General features: G+C 35.8%; 1 protein-coding gene across 15 annotated transcripts in view; it reads right to left on the bottom strand.

Annotated features, from left to right (window-relative positions):
- The window catches only part of PPFIA2 (PTPRF interacting protein alpha 2), a 482,999-nt gene that overhangs the window by 193,431 nt on the left and 262,165 nt on the right, over positions 1 to 27,403 (bottom strand). For all 15 annotated transcript variants that reach the window (XM_032346888.1, XM_032346893.1, XM_032346892.1 and 12 more), the window contains one exon: positions 3,855 to 3,956. In XM_032346888.1, the coding sequence (XP_032202779.1) occupies positions 3,855 to 3,956 (102 nt within the window). The remainder of the gene's footprint in view (positions 1 to 3,854; positions 3,957 to 27,403) is intronic.

Here is a 27,403-nt window from a genome sequence, read left to right as displayed (position 1 = left end):
AGAGAAGTTTTAGAAATAACAAATTTTATTTAATCAGTTTTTCTACACTTTTATCAGTGTGAAAATATTAAACAATAAAGTTTTTTAAAAGAAGATTTTATTTATTAATTTGAGTGAGAGAAAGAGAACAAGAATGGGGGGAGGGTCCAAGGGAAAATCAGACTCCCCACCGAGCAGGGAGCTCAATGTGGAGACTCTGGGATCATGACTAAAGTCAAAGGCAGATACTTAACCAAACTGAGTCACCCAGGTGCCCCAATAATAAAGCTTTTTGAATGTTTCTGTAAATACTCTCTACAATTTTTGAAATTTCTATTTTTGTACAAACATTAATATTAGAATGATTTTATTTGGATGTCCTCAATTTAATTACTTGAGGCAGCTGAATATAGTGACTACTTTCATTTCTTTCATTCATTCATTTTTTTTGAGCTGGGAACCAGGTGTTGCTATAGCGACAAAATGATAAATGGCCAAAACTTTCAGCTCTGACATCAGAATAAATACCTCATACATTACTTCGCATACAATTAATGCAAAATAAAGTACTGAACATTAGAACTGAACTATAAAATAATGAACAAACTCTGTTTTTCCCTAACCATGAGCCCTTGTATCATGTATGATTTGTGAGTGACATTAGGTATATGTGTTCTTAAATACATAGCCAGTGGTTAAGCTGAGGAGTTGATTCCCTATATGTGTCACTTAAAAGCCATGTAGCAGCCTGGGCAAATTATTTATATGCTAGTTTTCCCATAAGTTAAGTGGGGATAATAAGATTGCTGTAAGGATAAACAAAGTGGGTTAAACATACAAAACACTTAAGAAAACATTTCACAGGTAACTAATGTTAGCTATATAATATTATCATTCTTATTATCTGATACATCAGATAAACTTTATCCATTGAACTTCCTCTGAAACGTCTATTTTCTATTTGGACAAGATATAATTCATTCAAATATTATACAGTAGAGCCCTTTCTCATCTATTGTTTTTGATGATATTCAAAATTAACACACATACTCTATCCTCTAGGAGTTCTCCTTGTGGACTGTCTTCTTTTGTGTTATTTGTCTCAGTTCATTAGCATATGTTAACTAGTCAAAATGGAAAGAGAGTCACAGGTATCAGGACTCTGGAAATTGAGATACTCCTACTTTAAACTTCCTTACAGTATAATACCAATCAAATTCTCTTTAGGTGTGAGAAGGAAATACTAGCTTGTTGCTCTTTCTCCATGACTAATAAGTAGGTGTTTATAGCAAGAAACAAACAAAACAAAACAAAACAAAAACCCCAAAAAACAGAACATGTAAAGGAGAAACTATTATAAAAACTATAAAAAGTATTATATTTGGCAAATTTAAGATGGCACTATGGGGGAAGAGAGAATATATGTCTGATTTTTAGCCCTGGATATTTTTCTGTGTGGTGGGGAGGTTGACAGGTGGTTATGTAACTTAGGAAGTTGTTATATAATTGATAGTTTACACAGAGAAGTTTTCGTAGATCTATTTCCCTATTTTCCCTAATCAACAACAAAAGTCCTCCGCACCACTGCTTTAAGGAGGGTGGAAAAACTGTTTTCCAGTTTTATTCATGTTTTCAAAGTAACTATTATTTATGTTTAAAGTCGCATTTATTAATGACTTCAAATTCTGTTACCCTAATGGAATTTAGCATCTGTATTTTTCTCACTTTGACCCCTGAAGAGGTATCGTAAGTGTAGCCTGCCTTACTGCCTCTATCCCCCAAGGTTCCTCTGCAGGTGCAACAGTCACAGGTACTTCTGGGCCTCATGGAGTGTAATAGAGTGAAGAGTGTATGGATGCTGCCGCCAGACCTCCTAGTTCTCTGAAATTAGTCATAATCAGGAAGAAATGATGTACTCCATACTGCAATGGGTTACTCTTAGGGCAAAGTCTTTTCTAAGCTGTTGTCAATTTTGGAGTACTTCCGTGAATCTAACTTTTTTTTTAAAAGATCTATTGATTTATTTGAGAGAGAGCACACACACCTTGGGGAAAAGGGAGAGAATCTCAAGCATACTTACTCCCAGCTGAGTGCGGAGCCCGATGGGGGGCTCTGTCCCATGACCCTGAGATCATGACTTGAGCTAAAATCAAGAGATGCTTAACCGACTAAGCCATCCAGGGTCTCCTCCATGGATTGAACTTGCATAACTGTGCTAATGGCCTCACGGCTGAGGGCACAGGCTTTGGAGTTAGACTGCCTTAGCTTTCAAATCTCTTTTCTCTTCTGTTTATTCACTGCCTAATTTCCAGCAAGTTATCTGCCTTTTTCTGAGAAGTTATCTCATCTGTAAAATGGGGGTAATTATAACATATCCTTCATAGGAAATCAGAAAGGAGTAAAGGGCTGTAGGGGGAAAAAAAGTTGTATAAAGGAAAAATACACAGCTAAAAGAAGAGTTTCTGGTGCATTTTAAATATGAGAATTAGTTGAAAGTCTACCAAGAAGTTTACATTTCCTACCATGTTCAGCTTCCCAATCCTACTTTTACATTTGGCTATACTATGCTATATCAGGGAATGTAGCCTAAAGCATTAGAATGGAAAATAGTGAAATAGGGAAGAACAAATCTCATGGCAGAAGTAACCTTTATATTTGCATGAAAAAATTCTGAGTAAGAAATCAAGGTTGGGGAAAAAATACCAACAGGGAGAAAGAAATAGAAAAATATCATCTGACACCTGATAAGATGATATAAACTGTCCTTGTCATGTTCTATTTGAGGCAGTCCATATGACTGGCTTATCATAGTCTCAATGAAAACCAATTCTTTGTCTGTATACTGGGTGGACTTTCTTTAGCATAAAATAAGACCCTGATGAAGGAGATAATTTGAGTTTGATCATATAACCATTATTGATACATGGTATTCCTCATTAAAGGCACAAGCTCACTGTTTGTGGAGCTATGATTTTTATGTTACTCTCTGAGACCAATCACCAAATGAATACACGATTAACTATACCCCACTTTCTCAGTATTTAGCATTGATCTATCAGAGTTTTAACAATGAAAATATTTTTCGCCTACTTCATGTTGAAATTGAACTACATATCCACACAAAAGTGTCTTCTCCTCTACATTCTTTTGGTAGAGAAACTGTTCTCAGTTATAGGTAACCTGGTGATTTACATATTTCGTGAAATTTAGTGACTTTTTCTTCTGAACAAGAAAAAATAGCATCTTTGATCAAATTCTGGACTTCACTGTCACAGGGCATGAGACTGAAAGAAGACATGGGTTTCCAAGAGCAGAAAATAGTCAAGTCCGTCAAAACCATGACATCAGAACTGGAAGTCTCCTCAATCTTCCAAAATAGAAAAGTTATGCCTCTTTTAATTAGGAGAGTTCTGCTCCAGCGGTTTTATACATTTTAACAAGGTGAGGACCAATGCCAAGCCACTTCCTCGCATCACCCCATAATGGAAACTCATACCCTCTTAAGTCTCTCCTTCTCTGACCACCTCCAGTCTTGGAGTATTGGCCCCCTCCACCAATACAACAGTTTGAAAGTTTAAGACTATCAAAATCCAGTCCTTCTCTTTAAAGTTAAAGAAAGCAAAGGCCAGAAGGAATAAAAACATTTTCTGAGGCAACATAATGATTTGGAAGTTGAGACTGTAATTTAGGTTTCTGGCCTTCCTGTTTTGAGTTTTGTAGAATAGTCTTTGTTACTTTAAGTAACAGACTATGAGTTGGTGTCTGCTTAAAGTCTTCCTCAAGTTTTTAAATGATTATATTCTTATGAGTATAGAGGAGTAAGCCACTGAACTGTATAAGAAATTGATTCCAAGCAGATGCAGTTTTATACTTACTCTTGTGTTGTTTCTTTCAGCTTTAAGTTCAGAAATTTCTTCTTCCTTTTCTAGAAGTTGCTCCCTACAGGCATTTAATTCTTTTGTCAGTGCAGCAAATTCCTGAAAAGGGAATAAAAATATTTGAAGACATATTTCAATATATAAAAAAATTTTTTTCAAAGGGAATTAAAAAAATCAAGATATAATTTGAATGTAAAAAATGGGAATAATGAATTTTCAATGACTGGCCTCTATATATATTGCTGTTGTTAAATTAATTTGATTTCAATGTTGAGAAAATGCTACCCTATGATATTTAACATTTATATTTTATTGTAATATGCTGCTTTGGTGAGTGAATATACTATGTTTCAAAATGTATCAGATACAGCACATTGAAATTAACATCACTATGGTGATACACTAATAATACAGAATGATTTAATTTTGGCTAATTTTGTGAACAACTCCAAAAATCTTATACTTTCATTTCTATACAGCAATGTTCAAACTAAGTCATCAGAAAACAAACACGAAACAAAATAAAACCACTACCAACAACAACCACAAAATATGCTACTAAACATGCTATTCAGGGATTAAGAAGTTCATTTGTATGTTAACAAGATAAAGCAAATGTTCCTCTTACAAAATAATAAGTAAGAGTTAATAACATCATCCAGCAAATTATTAATTTATGCTTGTTCTGTCCTTTTCTCTGAAACATAAACTCCATGTGAATTGGGATTTTGTCTGACTTCATTGCCACACTCTCAATGTCTAAAACATAGTGGTTGCTCAACAGTATTCAATTTCTATAAGTGAAAATGGATTAAATGTTGCTAGAAAAAAATATTGAGGGTACTGGAGTAATCCTTTCTCCACGTGACAAATGACAATTTGGATTCTTCAATGGCCTCCCCAAAATAAGATCCGAAATTGTATGATCTGCGTGTTTTTACCATGAAGCAGAGAGTTTAGACACAGTACAGATTACATAAAAAGAAAATCAAGAAACTTAATTCAATTATTCGGCTACTCTAACTTATAAGCAAATACTATTTTAAAATGATTTTGAAAAATAGTAAATAGGCCCATGCTTATCATTAAATCATTAAATCATTAAAATTAATTCTCAGTAATAAAACTGATGCTTGTCAAATATTTAAATATTTGGGAAAACAGTTCCATGCTGAGAAGGCACTGTCAGAAGATGAAAAATAAAAATGAAAATCAGGGAGACAGTTATGGTTAACCTAAATTCTATAAAGGGAAATACAGCCAAAAGTAAATGAGTATGATGATTATGCAAAGCTGGGAAAGGTTTAGGGTTTATATTTTTGTTTGCTTCAAACCACTTATTTTGCTGAGTTTCTCTTTGAGTGGCTTTAGACCAAGTGGGTACTTCAAAGACCTCAGAGTAACTTGGAGCTTAGAATCAAGATGAAAGAGTTCATTGTTACATTTAGGCTGGCATTACAGATAAATGTTTTCTCCCCTGATTGCTGCCTGCTTAAATGCTGTTGATAGTCTCTGGGCTTTCTATTTTAGTGGAGAATGGATATAAGCAACAAGTAGAAAACAATGAATATTTCCATAAAAAGACCAAAACTTTATAAAAACAGCATAATTTTGATGGACAAAAGAAAATGACGATGCCACATTACATGCTTTAACATAAAGGCCTTTAGAAGTAATCCTATACTTATTAAGATTATTAAACAAACTATAAATTAAATCTCTATTTAACATCAGACCACTTTTAAGAAACTTATATCTAGGCTTATTTTTCTAGAGATTTAGCTTTTGATCTATAGAAAGATAAAATATCAGAAGGAAATATTTCTGATATTTTATCAGAAAAATATTTCTGATATTTTCTGATATTTCCAGGTACTAAAATAATAAGTGAGCTTTGGTTTGGTTTGGTTTGGTTTGGTTTTGCTTCCTCCTATGTATTTTTATCATCAAAACTCTCTACAATGGAGAAATATGCTTTTTATGTTTAGAAAACAGAAAATACAAATCTGTAAGTGCACTGAGCAATCATATATTCAAAACTGAGGATAGAAATTGGTCATGATGTTACTGGTGCTAGATGACCTTGGATTTATTATCGTGGAACTGAATCTAAGCAAGCTATTTGGTGTCTCTATGTATTAAGATTAATTTTAAATTTATTAACTTCTTAGAAAATTTCAGGCACTACTTTGAAGTTCCTTATCTCATCTTGCTCTCTAAATAACCAGTGGGTGAGTCTCATTCCCTTTTGATGGCCAAGGAAACTGAAATATTAAGACTCAAACCCAAGTTTGTTAAGTTCACAGCCCATACAGAGTTAGACTGTGAACATTGCTTTCCAGACCACTCATCTAGTAGTGATTTTTCTCTATTCCATGTGACCCTAGCTGTTCATCAGGTTTATATGATTCAGATTTGAAGTGCATTTAGCAGTCCTTTTTTTTTACCCTTATCTGAGGAATTAGATAACCATTACTTATAATTACCCGTATTAACATTCCTAATTAGTCCAAAGGAAGTAGGGGAACTAAGAGGCCCAAGGCAAAGTATACCTTCCATGCACAGCAACATGAATTAGACAAGCACATTCTGTGTATCCGGGACTGCAGTAGAGGCAGATGCCTCATATAGAGCTAACCATCAAATGTTTTTACATTTTCCCTCTGACATTTCTCTCTGCTGTATCTACTGTCAAAATGAATGGAGTTTTATATATCGTTTATGAGATGATAATGACACAAATTATAATTAACATTGGTTCAGCCCTTATAATATGCCAGGTTCTCTGCCAGGCAATTTATATTGATTATCTCATTAATCATAATAAAACTGCAACAAAATACTAGAATATCACTAAATAAAACTATATACTCATGTAATCCAGCAAACCCACTCCTTAGCATTTACCCAAAGGAGTTAAAAAAGATATGTCCACACAAAAACATACACATGGATGTTTATAATGGATTTATTCATAACTGCCAAAACTTGAAAGCAACCAAGATGCCTTTCAGTAGGTGAATGGATAAACTCTGGTTCATCCATACAGTAGAATATCATTCAATGCTAAAAAGAAACAAGCTATCAAGACAGGAAAAGACATGGAGGAAACTTAATTGCATACTGCTAAGTGAAAGAAGCCATTCTAGAAAGGCTAGGTACTGTATGATTTCAAGCACATGATAAAGGCAAAACTGTAGAGATCAGTCAGTGATAGGGGTTAGGTTGGGGGAGAGGGACGAATAGGTAGAACAAAGATTTTTAGGGCAGTGAAACTACTTTGCATGGAATAATGTTGGATACATGTCATTATATATTTGTCTAAACCCACAGCAGAATGTATGACACCAAGAGCAAAATAATTATCCAGGGTAATGTATACTGTGGACTTCAGGTGGTGATGGGGTTCATCTATTGTATTGGACACTTTGATGGGGAAATGCTGAAAATAGGGGAGGATGCACATGTGTGGGGGAAGAAGGTATATGGGAAATCTCTGTACATGTCCCTCAATTTTGCTAGAAACCTAAAACTGCTGGAAGAATATAGTCTTAAAAACAAGTCTCACTGAGGCCTAGAGAGGTTAAGAAATTCACCAATGTTAGACAGTCACTCAGTGGTATAGGTGATGACAATTTGTTGTTTTTCCCTCTTGACCATAGGCTTTCCTTTTCTAATTTGTCCTGCTTTCAGTGATTGTAAAATGACAGAGAGATTTTCAGAAGCTGAAGACAGCAAAGACAAATGTTAGAAGAAAACTTCACTCATATTCCACCACACCTGAATTCACTATAGGAAGAGTTGAGCTTGCTTAGAGTCACCGACACAGGAGAAGTAGAACAGTTACCAACCACAAGCCATATTCAACAACTTTTCAGACCAATCATTTGGTTTCCCAAATGCAGTCTGCCAAAATTCCTACTTCTCCCCAGAACCAAAATGACCTTCCCTACTCTATTTTTTTCTTGGAATTTTAAAGAACAGTCAAGACACAAAGTGGCTCAGACCAAGGGGAATGTACTGCTCTTTCTTGACATGTACTCAAGTACCTACCACACACACACACACACACACTCTCTCTCTCTCTCTCTCTCTCTCTCTCTCCTATGAGCACTCCTGTGTACTGACATCATTCTAAGTGCTAGGGAGATGACAATAAAGGGAGCAAGCTAAAGTTTTTGCTCTCAATATGTTTATACACATTCAGGCATTCACCATTTAAGCAACATTTACTCGAGTGAATCATTTCTAGCTATATCACCCTCAAAAGTAATTCAGCTCACCATGTAGATTAGTTACTTTAAAATGTAACGAAAAGCAAAAAATAAACTACTGGGACTACATCAAAATGAAAAAGCTTCTGCACAACAAAAGAAACAACCAACAAAACTAAAAGACAACCAACCAAATGGGAGAAGATACTTGCAAATGACATATCCAATAAAGGGTGAGTGTCCAAAATATGAAGTACTTTTACAACTCAACACCCAATAAACAAATAATCCAATTTAAAAGTGGGCAGAGGATATGAACAGACATTTCTCCAAAGAAGACACCCAGATGGCCAGAAGACACATAAAAAGATGCTCAACATCATTCATTATCAGGGATACACCAATCAAACCCACAATGAGATATCACCTCACAACTGTCAGAATGGATAGATTAAAAACTCAAGAAACAACAAGTGTTGGTGAGGATGTGGAGAAAAAAGGAACACTTCCGTGCACTGTTGGTGTGAATGCAAACTAGTATGGCCACTGTGGAAGACAATATAGAGGTTCCTCAAAGAATTAAAAACAGTACTACCATAGGATCCCATATCACACTACCAGGTATTCACCCTAAGAATACAAAAACACTAATTTGAAGGGACATATGCACCCTCATGGTTATTGCAGCATTACTTACAAAAGCCAAACTATGGAATCTGTCCAAGTGTTCTCAATAGAGGAATGGATAAAGAAGGTGTGCTGTATGTGTGTATGTGTGTATATATGCATGTATGTGTGTGTGTGTGTGTGTATGTGTGTGTAATGGAATTTTATTCAGCCACGAAAAAGAATGAAATCTTGCCATTTGCAACAACATGGATGGACCTAGAGTATAATGTTAACCAAAATAAACCAATCAAAGAATGATAAATAACGAATGACTTCACTCATATGTGGAGTTTAAGAAACAAAACAGTGAACAAAGGGGAAATAAAAAAGAAACTAACCAGGAAACAGACTCTTAACTAGAGAGAACAAACTCATGGTTACCAGAGGGGAGACTGGGTGGAGAGGGATAGGTGAAACAGATGAAGGGATTAAGAGTACACATTGGGGCACCTGGGTGGCTCAGTGGGTTAAGCCGCTGCCTTCGGCTCAGGTCATGATCTCGGGGTCCCGGGATCGAGTCCCGCATCAGGCTCTCTGCTCAGCAGGGAGCCTGCTTCCTCCTCTCTCTCTCTGCCTGCTTCTCTGCCTACTTGTGATCTCTCTCTGTCAAATAAATAAATAAAATCTTTAAAAAAAAAAAAAGAGTACACTTATCCTGATGAACACTAATATATGCAACTATTAAATTACTATACTATATACTTGAAACTAGTACCACACTGTATATTAACTACACTGTAATTTAAATAAACATAGCCAAGCAAAACCATAATTTTTTTCTGTTATATATATATATATATATATATATATGAGAGAGAGAAGTTTTTTTGGTTAGTAACTTAAAAAATTTTAAAGTATCACTTCTTACAACAAACACAAGTCATCTAATTTCTGTACATCCCTAATTCTAATTTACAAATCTTATTTAAAAAAAAAAAACTTGATTAAAGGACATTGACTAACTCTATGGGCACGCCTGGGTGGCTTCATCAGTTATGTCTGACTCTTGGTTTTGCCTCAGGTCATGATCTCATGGGTCCTGTGTAGGGCTCCACATTCAGCAGGGAGTCTGCTTGAGATTCTCTCTCTCTGTCTCTCTCTCCACTTACTGGTGCGTGCAAGCCTGCTCTGTCTCTCTCAAATAAATAAATAAATCTTAAAAAAAAAAGAGAGAGAGAGAGGGAGGGAGATTAACTAATTCTAGCAAAGCCCAGACTGGTCCCCATCTCCCATAGGCCTGTCAGATCCCCAGAGCAGAGGTAACCTGCCTTGGTATCTTGAAAGTGGTTTTGCCTGTGCTTGCTGGCATCAGAGCTAAGGATAAACTTGAGTAATTCAAGTGTCTGAGTTACTTATATTTAAAAAAATAGCCCTTGCGGTAGTGAGTTGCTCTCAATTGGTTTCACGCAAAGAAGCTTCTCTAATCTTGGTTCCTGTATGTATTAAAAGTGAAGGCTACAAGGGCGAGATACAAATTCCCTCAGTTTCTGCACCTAATTACATTCTATTGGAGTAACCTGGACAGGAGGATAGTGTTTAGACTCAGAGCTTCCTCTGGCCATCATTTCTCTTCCCTTCTCCTCATGCTTCCTTTTACCTGGTAACTCATCACAGCCTACTAGGTTGTCCATCTTCAAACAGATGCAAAACATTCTACTTTTACATATGTTCATCTTGAGATGCATTTTCTGTTTAATATTAAATACAGGACTGAAATAGACCGCTAACTTCTCTGACTCATTTCAGGTTGGTGCGCTGACTTGAGGGGCTTTATTTGGAAAAAGAGAAAGGACATATTTTCTCATTAACTGAATGTTGGAAAGGCCCTGATTTAGTAGGTGAATCCTCACCTCAGAAAAGCAGGTCAGGAGAAGCTGCATGACAAAAGGGAAATTCAACCTTTTAATTTAAAGTCATTGACACCAGGCAGCAGTCTCCAGAGTAATCTCTGACAATCCATTCATCATAATTACAATTTTAACACTCTTTACCTTCCAATTAAACCTGCGTTCTCTAATCTTGTGGGCCACTTTATTAATTAGCTGGTGATGGCCTTATTTCTGCACTTTATCTGAGTACATATTGGCTGAAAAACCGTTAGGTGCAAACCAATCTGAGAGAGAAGAGAAAAAATAAAGGGTGAGCTGGAATTCAGCTTCACTTAAGCACCACCAACAACCTCACCAACCACAAAAAAAGCATCTTTTAAGTTTATTCTCCAACCATCTAACATTTGTGCAAATCAAAAATAGCTCTGAGGAAAGCATATGGCATGGAAGCATGCTGACTTGACCATCTAGCATTTAAATTAGACAAAATTAACGACTTCAAAATGTTTTTATAATGACTTCCTTAGGCTGTACCCCCAATTTACTATATTTTGGTGTCTCCTCTTTTGAAAATTGAAAACTCTTCTAGCAATTCTATTTGTAATCCTCAGTGGAAAGCTTTGTCTTTTAAATCCACATGTCTTTGAATATAATTACACATAAATTTACATGTATAATGATCTATAACTCCTTTCCTATACCATAGGATGTATTTTCTAGAACAAATTAATAACAGAAATATTACATTGAAGAGATGAAGACAAAAAAACAGAAAGTCTTTGCAATCCCTATCAAAATATCATCCCTTTTTTTCAAAGAAACGGAACAAATAATCCTAAAATCTTTATGGAACCAGAAAAGACCCCAAATAGCCAGAGGAATGCTGAAAAAGAAAGCCAAAGTTGGTGGCCTCACAATTCCAGACTTCAAGCTCCATTACAAAGCTGTTATCATGAAGACAGTATGGTACTGGCACAAAAACAGATACACAGAGCAATGGGACAGAATAGAGAGCCCATAAATAGACCCTGAACTCTATGGTCAACTAATATTCAACAAAGCAGGAAAGAATATCCAATGGAAAAAAGACAGTCTCTTCAACAAATGGGCTGGGAAAACTGGACAGCCACATGCAGAAGAATGAAACTGAACCATTTCCTTACACCACACACAAAAATAGACTCCAAATGGATGAAAGACTTCAATGTGAGGCTGGAATCCATCAGAAGCCTTGAGGAGAACACAGGCAGCAACCTCTTCAACCTCAGCCACAGCAACTTCTTCCTAGAAACATCACCAAAGGCAAGGGAACCAAGGGCAAAAATGAACTATTCGGACTTCATCTGTATATGACATATCAGATAAAGGGCTAGTATCCAAAAATCTATAAAGAACTTATCAAACCCAACACCCAAAGAAGAAATAATCCAATCAAGAAATGGGCAGAATACATGAACAAACATTTCTGCAATGAAGACATCCAGATGGTCAACGGACACATGAAAAAGTGCTCAACATCACTCTGCATCAGGGAAATACAAATCAAAACCACAATGATATACCACCTCACATCAGTCAGAATACACACACACACACAATGGAATACTATGCAGCCATCAAAAGAAATGAAATCTTGCTGTTTGCAACAATGTGAATGGATCTAGAGGGTATTATGCTGAGTGAAATAAGTCAATCAGAGAAAGACAATTATCATATAATCTGATATGAGGAATTTGAGAGACAGGGTGGGGGGTTGGGGAATAGGGAAGGAAAAATGAAACAAGAGGGGATCAGGAGGGAGACAAACCATTAAGAGACTCTTAATCTCACAAAACAAACTGAAGGTTGCTTGGGGGTGGAGGGGTAGGGAGAGGGTGGTTGGGTTATGAACATGGAGGAGGGTATGTGCTACGGTAAGTGCTGTGAAATGTGTGTAAGCCTAATGATTCACAGACCTGTACTCCTGTTAATATATGTTAATAAAAAATGTCTTAATATATTCCTTAAATTTTATATACATACAAATCTCAGAATATCAGTTATAAATTCACAAGAGACTATAGAAATTCAGTTTGCCAATAAAAATCATGTGTTTTACAGAAATTAATACCCCATCTCTCTCTGTATGTATATACATTTATTATTATTATTATTATTATTGCTACCTTATGTTATATAATCAAATGCAGTGTTAATGACCTCTGGTCTCATAATTGCCTCCTAGACTTGCATGAGCTCAGGAAAAGCTGTCATCCAAAATTACTGTGTGAAACAGCCATGTTTCATGGTCAGCCCTGGGCTAGATAGCTTGAAGGTAGAATCGCCTGCATAGCTAATACAATTTGACAGGCACAACTGGACTCTCAGAGTTTTCACAGAAATTGTTGAGTAAGGCTGCGCAATTTAAAAGGAAAATGAGATTTAGACTCCATGCAAATAATATTTTGTGCCCTCTTGATTTCTTATGTATCCATATTCCAATGAGAGAACTGTGTTGCCTTTTCCCTAAACTACATAAATAGTAAATTATGTTAATGTATTACAGTGACCTAAGAGTTGTGAATCTGTTTAAAATCAAACATGCTATAAGAACCATGTTGGTTCTTATATATAGATGGAGACACAGGTACTAGATAACTTTTGTTTTCTAAACAAAATGTAGATGGAGACACAGGTACTAGATAACTTTTGTTTTCTAAAATCTTGTAATCAAAGAAACTGGCATCATCTAAAAGGAGGTGTTTGTTGAAATCAAACATAGGTGCTGTCAAGCAGGCTCAGGCTGTCTAAGCATGAAACCACGCTCCTACCATGCCTCACCTATTACATTCCCACTGAAATGTTCCTATCTTATATCTTATCTCTACTCTGCTTTCTAGTCTTTAATCTGTCTACTATGTATAGCGCTGCCCCATATATCAGATATTCTTTAAAAGCTGTTAGAAATGATTCATCTTTGTCGTTGAATACTGGAGGACAGGCAACGCTATCATAGATTCATTGGGGACCTATTTTGAGGGAAGTATATTTTTCAATATCCCAAAATTGACTACTCTGTCTGCATTATGACTTTTGTGGGTCTTAGGAACTTGTGCCTTTGTGGGTCCTTTCTTTCATAAAAAGTATTAAAAGTTGTATTTTACTATTGTGCTGATATAAAGATTAATATAAATCAGACTAGATAATATTCATTATTTCTTTTACGTTTTAAAGTAACTGGAACATCTGCATGGGCCCTAAGAATATTGTGAGCCCAAAGCCATGCTTCTGTATGCCTAATGTGTAAAGTGGCCTTATCCTCTGCCTACTCATAGAAGTTATATGTGGCTTGGTTCAAACAGTACCAATTTCATAGTGAAAAAGTGCTAGGTTCATATGTAAGCCAATAGCAATGAACATTTTAAGCCATAATTGTCTGTCTAGGCAATGTAGGTAGCAGTGCCTTTTTATTCGGATGGTGTGAGTAAAAATGATTTAATTCGTCCATATGATCCAACCAATGTGCTCCTTCATATTTGTCCAAAAGAATTGAAAGATTATGTCTACAAAAATCCCTGCATATGGAAGTTTATATTGACTTCATTCACAACTGTCCAAACTTGGAAGCAACCAAGATGTCCTTCAATAGGTAAATGGATAAATTCCATTCAGACAATGGAATATTACTGAGTGCTAAGAAGAGATGTGCTATCAAGCCATGAATGCACATAGAGGAACCTGAAATACATATTATTAAGTGAAAGAAGCCATTCTGAATAGGCTACATAATGCACAATTCCAATTATATGATATTCTGGGGAAAAAGAAAAAAAAAGCTGTGGAGACAGTAAACAACAAGACAATACAAAACAAAACCAAGAACAGCAGTTGCCAGGGGTTGAGTCAGAGAGAGCTGGGATGAATAGGCAGGGCATAGAGAATTTTTGGAGGGTAAAATACCCACTATTATATAGTAATAATAGATACATGTTATTATAAATTTTTCAAATCTATAGAATATTTAACACCAAGAGTGAACTATAATATAAGCTATGGACTTGGATGATACTGATGTGTCAATGTAGACTCATCAAAGGTACAAAATGTACCAGCTGATAGGGGACGTGGACAATGGGGGAGTCTACGCGTGTTAGTAAGGGGGAGTCTATGCAAATCAATGTATCTCCCTCTCAATTTTGATGTGAATCCAAAACTGCTCTACAAAAATAAAATCTTAAAGTTAAAAAAAAAAATCAGATCATTAGTGCAAATGTGACTACTGTAGGTCCTGGTTACAACAGCAGTCCAATAAATAATATGCACTCTATAATTTTTGAGCTATCTATAGTCATTCCATATAATTTTGTTTTCTTCTAAGGTCAGTTTTCTTTATTAGGATAGTATATTTCATTAGGTGCTTCAGGAAGTCATGCAGATTTTCCCCCATTCATGGCAACTGAAATGCAACTTGAGAGTCCTACAACCAACTTAAATAAATTAGTTAAATAAATTTCATTGAGCTCCCTACTCCCCACAACACACACACACACACACACACACACACACACACACACACTTTTCTTTTAGAAGATCCTAATAATAAGGGACAGTAGGATTGTTCTCAAGAAGAAAAGATTCCTACGTATCATTAGCAGAACAGCGTGATGAAAAACGACTGACATTAACATGACACAGTAAAAATACTCAGCACATTTTTGTAAGAGCAAATGGTTTGTTGTGCCCATTTGCTCCTTGGCACAGAGTATATTCTTACTCTTCCATTAATTTGGTTAATATTACTTTAAACACATCAAATAACACTCTGTTCTCTTAAGCACAATATTAATGTCTACAAAGATAGCAACTATGAAGAAATTTTCTGGTCATCATAAAACTGTTCTTAAGAGCCCCCTAAAACGCAGGTGACCTCATCTGCTGTAATTCCCTCCACATCTCTCTCACTGCACCTATTGCCACTACTCTGGGGCTTACACAACACTCAAGATGTTGACTGGAGTCCAAAGTGAAATTACAGGTGAAACATATTTGAGGAGTTTTCAGTGAACCCTTGTGCTGGTTGCTATGAGATGTTATTTGAGAGCAGACTAGTTGCCAGAAGTCTGGCCAGAACTCAGGGTTACAGCCTAAAGCCTTTTAGGGATTTCCTGACTCAGGTGAGCAGAATGGACCATGCTAAGACCATTCCCTCTTGGGTGCTGGCTCTAAGTTTGAGTAGCTTTCCAAATCCTAACTTTGAGTAGCTTCTCTAACTCCAAACCTTGTGGTCCCTCTGCATATTATTACTGAAATGACAAAGACAAATTCAATGAGCTAGAACCAAGACCGAAGACAAAGCCCACGAATCCTTTCTGTTTAACCTGCTCCAGCTCCCCCTGTACTTTTCCCCGAACAGGAAAGGCCCTCAAACCTGGTCTTACTATATCAGATACATGAGAAAAGAGAGAAGATCATCAGAAAGAAACCTTCACATAGGAACCAAACCTTTTAGTTCTCTAACCCAATTAATGAGCTTGTCCTTGAGCTTGACTCATTCTTATGGAAAGAGAGGGAATGAGTCTTTTATTCCTACCAATGTCCAAAAGACACTTTTTTGCTCATTTAATGCTTGAAAATAATTTGGAAATTTATTTATAAATTTATTTTTAAATTTAAAACTCAATATTCTAAGCACGTTAGTAAAATCACCTGGCCCAGTAAGCATTGTAGCTAAAGCATGTCAGGGCTGAGTCATTGCCAACCGACAACTCTGTTGGCAGGAAAAGCCAATTTTCAACAGCTCTGACGGTGTAAAGCAGGAGGCATGTTTGACAAGATGCTGCGTATTAATTTAAAAGCCTTTAGCATCTGGTTAGGTAACACCTGCTGTGGCGAACACTCCCAGGCACACAAAATAGCATTCAGGCTGAATATTTAAATCTCCCTACATGGCCCAACAAAGCTCTAACTCTAAACAAAACAAAACTAAATCATGTCTCTAATCAACAGAGTTATAATTATATAGCCAAAAATATTTGGGCTATGACATTGTTTGCTATTCACGGAGTTAAAACGCTCTAGTGGGTGCCCTAGAAGTTATTAAGGATATTAAAACATATTGTCCTGTCATGGAAAATTTTACTGTGTGCAGCATTTAGAAGAGGAATGCAGCTCAGAGAATAACACTCTGTGTCCTATTATGCTGTATTAGTATAAAAGTAAAGCAGAATTTGTCAGTAAGAAAGGGGAAGGAATAGCACCAAATAACAGAGAAAAACAATGGGAAAGAAAAAGCTAGCATGGTCTTCTAAGCACTCTTTCTAAAAGGGAGTCAAGGCTGAAGGATCATGGTCATGGTGAGAAAAGGGGCAGAGACAAGTGTATGTGAGCTCTGGAATTGTCAGGACATACCATCATGACATGGTGCCATTAAACGTTCAAATAATATAACACGTTCCGAGCCCATGGATACCAAGAAATACTCTTAGAATAATTCAATTTTCTGTGTTTTTTTTTTTTTTTTGCAGAGAAGAGACTTGCCCTTGTCAGCTCAGTTTGGATACCAGGTCTGCTTGACAATTCCATTTCTCACCATAAATTAAAAGTTGATATTTTGGTTATTTCTTTATTGACCCCATAAAATATTACTGAATGCCTCATATGCAGGAGCCTCTGTAATTTCTTTCAAAGGTTCTAGTGTGCACAATGGTGAAGCAGACATGGTAAATAAAGGCAGCTGGAGCGATTACAAAACAATGTGATTCGTGCTGTGATGGAGGCTATATCCAGGGTCCTCAGCATTCAACTAACCCCTGCAGGAAGTATGTGTATGGAGGAAGCATTTAAGATGACATGTGAGAAATGACGAAGAATTAGCCAGGCAAAAGGTATGCTGGGTAAAATATTTTCCAGATCAAGGAAACAGCATGAACAACTTCCTAAAGTCAAAACAAGCAACAAACAAACCACTTAAGTACACGAAAACTCTAACACTCTTGGGAAAAACCATAGGGGTACACTATAATCTTGGATTATGCAGTGATTTCTTAGATATGACACTAAAAGCTCAAGCAACACAAGAAAAAGATATAAAATGGACACCATCTGCTATGGCCTGAATTGTGTTCCCCAAAATTCATACACTTAAGCCCAGATCCCCAGTGTGATGGTATGTGGAAATGGGGCCTTTGGGAGATCATTAAGTTCAGATGAGGTCTTGGGGGTGAGGCTCTCAGGATGGGACTTCTGTCCTTATTAGAAGAGATACCAGAGCTCGCTCTCTATGATATGAGGACACAGCCATAGAGTAGCTATGTGCAAGTCAGGAAGAAAACGTGGCTACTGAGACCCTGGACTCAGATTTCCGCCTCCAGAACTGTGAGAACATACACTACGGTGAGCCATCCTGCCTGTGGCAGCCCAAGCTGACACCACCCAAATTTTGACACCATCAAAATTAATAATTTTTGCACTTCAAATGAGATCATCCAGAAAGTGAAAAGACAACCCACAAAATGAGAGAGAATTTTTGCAAATCATATATATTATAATAAGAAATTGTTTCTGGAATATTTAGATAACAGTTACAACTCAATAATAAAAAGACAAATAACCCAATTAAAGAATGAGCAAAAAGTCTGAAGAGACAGCTCTCCAAAGAGATACAAATGGCCAGTGAGCAAATGAAAAGATATCTGACATCATTAACCATCACAGGAATACAAATTAAAACCGCCTTGGGATACCACTTCACACTCACTAGGATGGCTATAATCAAAAAGGTAAATAATAACAAGTGTTGGCAAGAATGAAGAAGCCACATACACTGCTGGCTGAAATGTAAAATGGTACAGCTGCTTTGAAGAAACAGTCTGGCAGTGTCTCAAATGGTACATACTTATCCCATGATTCAACAATTTCACTACTAGGAATATACTCAAGGAAGTGGGAAACATATGTCCACATGGAAATTTATACATGGATGATCATAGCGGCATTATTCACTATAGCTAAAAAGTAGAAACAACCTGAACATCCAACAATTGAAGAATGGAAGGAAAAAATGGAATATATACGTAAAATGGAATATTATGCAGAAATATAAAAATCTTGATACATGCTGTAACATGGATAAACCTTGAAAATATCATGCTAAGTTAAAGAAGCCAGGCCCAAGGGACCATGTATTGTATTATTTGATTAATATGAAATATCCCAAATAGGCAAATATATAGAAATAGAAAATAAATTAGTAGTTGCTAGAGCTAGTGGAAGTGAGTAGATTGGAGGAGGTGATAGTTAAGAGATTTGCAATTTCTTCTGCAGGTAATGGAAACATTCTAAAATTGATTGTGGTGATGGATGCTTAACTCTGTGAATCTAATAAAAAGTGAATGAATTGCACTATAAATGGGTTAACTATAATGTGTACCAGGCTTTATTGTGCTTCCCTTTATTGAACTTAGCAGATAATTGCGCTTTTTACAAATTGAAGGCTTGCGGTAACCTTGAGTGCAAGAAGTCTGTCAGCACCATTTTTCCACAGCATATGCTCACTTTGTGTCTCTGTGTCACATTTTGTAATTCTCCAATATTTCAAACTTTTTAATTATTACAATATTTTTATAGTGATCTGTGATCAGTGATTATGACCCCCTGAAAGCTCAGATGATAGTTAGCATTTTTTAGCCATAAAGTATTTTTAAATTAAGTATGTATACTGCTTTTTTCAGATGTAATAATTACATGGGGAAACCAGAAGAATCATTTGACTCATTTTATTGTGATACCTGCTTCTTTTTTTTTTTTTTTTTTTTGACAGAGAGAGAGAGATCACAAGTAGGCAGAGAGGCAGGGGGAAGCAGGCTCCCTACTGAGCAGAAAATCCGATGCAGGGCTTGATCCCAGGACCCTGAGACCAGGACCTGAGCCGAAGACAGAGGTTTAACCCACTGAGCCACCCAGTCCCATGATACTTGCTTTATTGCAATGGTCTGGAGTCAAACCCATAATATCTCCCAGATATGTATGTAAATGGTATGTGAATGTTTCAATAAAATATCTAAAAAAATAGTAGTTCAGTATAGCTACAGCGGAGTATAAGCTATGCTATTTGTTTTGGTCTTTGATGAAGGGAATGGGGAGCCATGGAAGGGATTTAAGCAGGTAAATGACATTATTAACTTCCTCTTCCTTCATATGAGTTTAGCTAACACTCAAAGACATTGAAAAAAAACAAACAAAAAACCAAAAAAACCCCACAAATTTCTGGATTTGCCCAGCAAAGGTCTAGATTCTGGACCTTGTCAAATTTATTAAGGTAACAACACACTGGCATATTGTTTTTAATAAAAAGAGTCTTCTTGTGGACACCTAATATTTTCAATTTCAATAACATTTGTTTATTGCTGCTATTGGAAATTTTTTCATTCCTACCCTTTTGATCATCTTAGTGTCCCTTCCCTAGCAATAAAAGATAATAAAAACAACACTCTCTTTTATTTTTAAAAGATTTTATGCTGAGTCAAAGGCAGACACTTAACCAACTGAGCCAACCAGGACTCGGAAAACAACACTTTACATAAGAAATACACCATTGTTGGGGTGCCTGGGTAGCTCAGTGGGTTAAACCCTCTGCCTTCAGCTCAGGTCATGATCCCAGAGTCCTGGGATCGAGTCCTGCGATCGAGCCCCGCATCAGGCTTTCTGCTTCTCCGGAAGACTGCTTCCTCCTCTCTCTCTGCCTTCCTCTTTCTCTGCCTGCCTCTCTGCCTACTTGTGATCTCTATCTGTCAAATAAATAAAATCTTAAAAAAAAAAAAATACGCCATTGTTTCTTCTTCTCTTAGGGGACTTCCTCTAATATCTGAATCTTTCTGGTCAGTAGAAGAAAAAAAGTCTCAGAATACTGCTTTCTAGGGAAGGGCTTTGTAAGACACATTTTCCAGAAAGAAAATATATATGGAAAACCACTCCTTTGTATTCTTAACCTTTTCAACTGCTCATAAGAAATTTTTGGTAAGGGGTGCCTGGGTGACTCAGTGGGTTAAAGCCTCTGCCTTTGGCTTGGGTCATGGTCCCAGGGCACTGGGATCAAGCCCCACATTAGGCGCTCTGCTCAGCGGGGAGCCTGCTTCCCTTCCTCTCTCCCTCTGCCTGCCTCTCTGCCTACTTGTGATCTCTGTCTTTCAATAAATAAATGGAATCTTAAAAAAAAAAAAGAAATTTTTGGTAAAGACTTAGCCAGGGGCACCTGAATGGCTCAGTCAGTTAAATACCTGACTCTTGATTTTGGCTCAGGTCATGATCTCCTGGTCGTGCCCACATCAGGCTCCACTCTGGATCATGGTTGTGATACATAAACAATGAATTTTTGAACACTGAAAAAATAAAATTAAATTTTAAAAAACTGTGCTGGCATCACAAAGATGGATAAAATAGGTTCCAGCTCTTAAATTCTGCTTACAGTCTAAGGAGGTAACAGAGTTGTTCCAGATATACTACGATATAGATTATGCTGTGATAAAAATTGAAGGTTATTCTATAAAAGTGGAGATAGAATTTTTCTTTAATTCAACTATGTATCATAAAAAGTTATATAGAACCTTCACTCATCATTGCTGGAGGGACTACAAAATGGTGTAGTCACTCTGGAAAACAGTTTGGTACCTCGTCGAAATGTTAAGCATAGAGTTACCATATAACCCAGAAATTCCATTCTTATTTATATAACTAAGAAGTATGAAAACACATGTCTACACAAAAACGTTATATATGATTGTTCATAGCAACATTATTCATAATTGCCAAAAAATGAAAATAACCCAAATGTCCATCAACTAATAAATGGATAGACAAAATTTTAGGCATTGAATGACAGACCTATACAATGGAATATTATTTATCAATAAAAAGAAATGAAGTATACTAAAATATACTACAACATGGGTAAACATTACAAATATGATAAGTAAAATATGTTTTGTGATTCCAATTAAGTGAAATGTCCAGAATATATAAGTGATAAATCAGGAAAATAGTTTAGTAGTTGGCAGTGGCTTGGAGAAGGGGAAATGGAAAATGATCACTAATCAATACAAGTTTTTTGGGGGAAAGAGTTATAAAAATGTTCTAAAATTAGATAGTCATGAAGGTTGTATAATTTATGAACCTGTCAAAGAACAATGAATTATATACTTTAAAAGGGCAAATTTTCTGGTATGTAAATTATATCTTAGTAAAGTTGTTATAAAAATTATGAGAGAAATAAAGTTAAAGTATTTAAAAATCAAAATGGAAAAGAACTTTCACAGAACAAGGGTTTTTCAACTTCTGAAGTCTAGTTGTTTCAGTTCTATAGGATACAGATTTCAAGTTGAATTAAATTTCTTGTTGCACAGTTGGGAATTTCTAACATAAATGCAATCATTTCAAAGTACGTTATAGCATGACCTCCTGCTTTTTTTTTTTTTTTTTTTTTGGTTTGGTGAACATATGAAAGTAAATTAGTTCTTGCCCTTGTGCAGAAAACTGAAGTATCTCTAGGTTAGGAATCACTTTTAAAATGCCCTACTATTTAATTTGTGGTACTATTTTCTTAAAGGACGCTAAAAAAAGAAATGTGGGACCGCCTGGTCCCTGGTAGGGACCCCTGGTAAAGGTCATTTCCTTATCAATAATTCCATTATATTCTAGTAATTTTAGTTTCTAAATAGCCCAAATAAAAGGCCTGAAATATCATCAGGTTAAAAGTCAAAATCTCTTGAGATAGGTATAATGGATAAATTTTAAATATTAGTCCACACAGTTTTAAGCCCAGTTCCATACTAGACATGTTAAAAGAAGATGTTGTTTCAAGTGACACTGATTATCTGGTGAGTAAAACAAAGCAGATGAATAGTTATGGGACAGGGCCTCATGGTAAAAACATGTGCAAAGTACAACAGAAACATTCCAGAGGAAGTAGGATTAATGGTGAATACGGGGCCAAGAAAAGCTTTCAGATACTGTTTTCATATTGCCCAATTCCAACACTCACAAGTTTTATTTGGTGTCATGCTTCTATATTATTCAAATGCATATATTCTAACTTAATTATACCTCAACAAGTTGAAATAACAGCAGCATTCCTTATGGTGCCTTGAAAATAAATAACCATTGGAACTGAGAGTACACACCATAGTAGGTCAGACCCTTACTTTAGCAAAATTGCATTAGACCATACTGGATCTTCTCAGCTTTTAAATCTCCATTATAGTTATCTACTTGGGTATCATTTAATGTTTTTCTCTACTAAATATCTTCCATTAAAATACAAATAGCATTGCTAACTTTAAGTGCCAATAGGGATTAAGTTTTAATTATTACCTAATGCTTGAAAATTCCATTTAAATTGTCACTATTTCAATTTTATTTTGAGCTTTGGTTTCTTTTGTTTGGGTGAAATTTGCTGCAATGGATTGAAGTGGTCGAGACTACTGGCCAAAGTGCTTCATTTATGGCCACAAGTTTTGTTTTCAGAAAGTAATTTATTAAACTGATTCAAATTTTATCCATTATAACCAAGATAACTGAATCAACAGTGAATTAGTTATCTTTCAATATCAAGATCTCCTAAAGAAAAAAAGTTACCTTTCAATACAAAGCTCTTGCTGGATAAAACTGAACGTTTGGGAAATTCCTCTTTTGATTTCACATTTCACTTAGTTCATTGCATATAATACACTGTCATAAATTTTCAGGGTTAGAAATTAATTTTTAATACAATGTAACTCAGGATCAATAATAATAAAAGCAAATATATTTTTCACTATATTTCAAGTGCTGTCTTAGGGAACTTGTATGTGCCAACTCAATATCACATGGTGTTGCTACTATGATTGTCTCATTTTTGCATGTGGGGAAATGAGGCACAGAGAATTTAAGTAACTTTCCCAATCTGATATGTTTTAATGTCTTATATGGAGAAGTTAGTACTTGAACTTAGTCACTTGGCATTAAAGTTTTTAAGCACTACACTGCATGCCACTCTCATTTATTATAACATGAACAGTATAACACAATCTAATACACAAGGCAGAGAACTTTAGGATGTAAGCTCAGAAAAAGAGTAAATAACCACGGTAGTTCTAGAAGTGATATTATCAATGTATTTTTCAGGCACAAATTGCTTTAGGAGACAAATCTATTTACTATAAAAATAATCTAATATTTTTAAACTGCATAACTCTCTTCAATAAATATACACAAATATTTCAAACTTGGTTACTGAATCGTCAAATCAGCTAGTGATTACTTCTTAAAACTAACAGGCATGCCATTTTTAATTTACGTAACTCATACTGGCAATAATAGGAAATTAACTGTACATCTTTTGCTTAGAAGAGTCATACTCATACCCACTCTTGGCTGATAGTAATCATTGTAATAATAGTAGACAACATTTTTAGTCCATCTAAATATACTACTTTTACATAACTGTCAACTCCAATCTGTTGATGAGGGAATGCAGTAAAACTAAAAGAAAAATATGTGATCTTTTAGTGAAATATTAATTTTTATTTTTAAGTAAACCTGAAAACATATGCCAGTCACCTTATGTCCTTATTTTTTTAAACACTTTTTTAAAGTAATCGCTACACCCAACTTGGGATTTTAAACTCCTGACCCTGAGATCAAGCGGCCCATGCCCTAGTCCCTAAGCCAGCCAGGCACCCCCACCTCATTTCTTTCTTATACTCAAATGATGAATCATATGAAATCCTGGGAACCTCTTTCTAAAATTTCTTTAAAAATGTATACACATAACATATACTTTATCTTACTCAATGGATATTCCTGTTTTGCAAAACAATGTGATCTCTGCTTTTAAAGATGAAAAACATCTGAATATGCACCCCACGGTGTTTAGTTTGATGCATCTGGAACATCCACTGATGTTTTAAGTCCATGAATGGACTTAACTAGATGTCTATTGGGGGTCAGTCTGTCATCAGCCTATTTACATGAGGGAGAAAGGGGACTGCTGGGAAGGGAAAGTAGCAAAGTGGTTAAATTTTGCAACTCTCCAGAGCTGCAAAAGCAGCTGTGTTAGAATCCTGGGACCATCCTTCAGTAGTTGTATATCCTTGGGAAATTCACTTTATCTTTTTGTGTCTTACTTTATTACCTATCTGTAAAATAGGGCTAAATCATAGAAGCAAACACACAGTCTCATTAGGTTTTGGGGAGGCAAGTGCAAGTACTTGCTATGTGTTAACTATTATTATTGGAATGAACACATAGCTTATGTCTTTCAGGACAGGAAACTCATGTCACAGGTGATTCTAGCAGTAAGTTCTATGTCCCAAAGCTCCACGTATCCACAGAGACCGACACCGTCCCATTAATCATCGGCGTCCATGGCTCTCACATCCCAGCGTCCATGGCTCTCACATCCAAGCTCTCAGATCCACCCTCAGAATTTTATCCTAGTCAATTCCAGTTATTTCTGTTAGGATCAGAGAAAAAACAGTAACATTGAGCTTAACATCATGAAAAAGACAGCTGTTTGATGGACAGAAAATGTAATTAGTATACATGGCCACAGAAGACAGAAGATAAAACTTATATTATGTAAATAGTTTGTAATGTGTGTGAGGGTAATGAGTTTCAAAATCTGATTATTAACATCTGCACTTCCATTTAATTTTTTTTTTTAATTTAAAGATTTTATTTAAATTCTAATTCGTTAACATATATGGTAAAATTGGTTTCCGGTGTAGAATTTAGCAATTCATCACTTACATGTAACACCCAGTGCCCATCACAAGTGCTCTCCTTAGTACCCATCACCATTCCATTTAGATTTTCATATTTAGTGATTTAAAAGATATGTAAAATAGTTAAATACTTTATGAAAGCCTTAATCATTGCTAAGAATTCTAGCATTTATCCAAAGAAATGTTCTCATCTATCTATCTATCTATCCCTGTCATTTTATTATTGCAGGTTTTTAAAAAATATTTTCATTTGGAGAGTAGGATCAGACACATACAGAGGGTATGATCACAGTGAAGCCAGAATCAATTCCACTTTTTACTAGCAAATGCATAAATGTGTAATATACACTGTTTTGTTATATACTTCCTCCCACTACCTCTACTTAAAATTTTCATCACCTGTCATTTTGCCATTTTAGAATTTATTTTTTAATTCAGGCATAAAATGGACATTATATTAAGTTTCAGATGTACAAGGTAGTAATTCAGTAACTGTCTATATTATGAAATAAGCACTGCAATAAGTTGTCTACTGTCTTAGCAACTTTTAAATAGCAATACAGTATTACTAACTCTAGTATCCATGCTATACACCCCAGTGACTTCCTTGTTCTGTAACTGGAAGCTTTTACCTTTTGAGCCCCTTTCCCCCTTTCTCCCACTCTCCACCCCATCTCTGTCAACCATCACCAATCTCTTTTTCACATGTGGGAGGGTTTTTTTAAATTTTTAGTTATTATTATTCCATATTTAATTTAATTTAGATTCTATTTTGTATTTGCCTTTGTCTGATTTACTTTACTTAGCATAATGCCCTCAAGATCCATCTGTGTTGTCACAAATGGCAAGATTCCCTTTTTATGGCTGAATAACATTCATATACACACATACACACACCACATTTTCTTTATACATTCATCCATCAACAACAGTTTGTTTCCATATTTTGGCTGTTACAAATAATGGTGAGTGAACACAGTGGGTCCATATGTCTTTTTGCAGCGTTGGTCGGTCCTTAAAGACTGTGTGCCTCTTTGCTCCATCATAATTCGAGATGTCACTGAAGTTACCACCAGCACACACATACAAACATACAAATTAAATGGGAGAGAAACAAATAACACAAAGATTTCTCCCTGTCTTTCTGTCATAATACCCAACTGATCATCATGTTTTGAAATTCTGCATTTTTGCTATTTCTGGTATGTATTCACCCTCTCCTTCTCCACTGTTATTGTCTTAGTTAACATCAAGATTATTTTTTGCCCAGATTCCTAACAACTCTTCCTGCATCCAGTGCTTTTTCTCTCCACACCAAAGTGATCTTTCAAAAACACCATTATCATCCTGTGACTCCTCTGCTTAAAATCTATGTGCAGTATGGCTCCGGATAGCATTTGAGTTTGACCCATGACCTTACAGCATTTACTGAAGGCACTGGATCTCCCTTACTTTGAACCACCTGTTTCCTCTGCTCATGCTGATCTTGCTTGCCCTGTCTACCTGAACATTTCTTCTTCATTCTCTGAGGCTTAGATGGCATATCCTTTATTCTAAGAAGACTGTCTTCAACAAAAAGAAATCTATCCTGAGGTTTTCCATAGACCAGGGGATCTATTTATGGTCCTGTAATTATGTGTGCAGATGTCTAACTCCCACACAAGACCACATGACTCTGCAGGGCAGAAACTGTGGTCTTTTTATTGTAAGCTTCTCACATGAGGTATTTGAGCAGAGCAGGATCCTGAAATGTTTGAATGAATGATAAACAATGGAACAGAGGTAAACTGAGCACAGTACAACAGCTTTAAGTTCATAGAGGTCAGCCACCCTGTTTTATTTTTACAAATTAGTTAGGCCAGATCACCAATGTTCAATTTTTCTTGGGTCAAATATACTGTTTACCATTCTCAACATATTTTAATTGGTAATACTTAGAGTTACAAAAATGATAAACTGTACTAATGGGCATTGTTAATTACTCAGGTAGTTCATAAATTTTCAGATTTTCAAAGTGTCAAGGTATTAGAGAAAGCTCAAAAATGGTTCTCTAGCAGCTCAGTATTCTAGCAATAACATATAAACATACTATCAATAGA

This window comes from Mustela erminea, chromosome 6 (genome assembly GCF_009829155.1).
Source record: "Mustela erminea isolate mMusErm1 chromosome 6, mMusErm1.Pri, whole genome shotgun sequence".
Taxonomy (NCBI): domain Eukaryota; kingdom Metazoa; phylum Chordata; class Mammalia; order Carnivora; family Mustelidae; genus Mustela; species Mustela erminea.
This window is presented reverse-complemented; position numbering and strand designations above follow the sequence as displayed.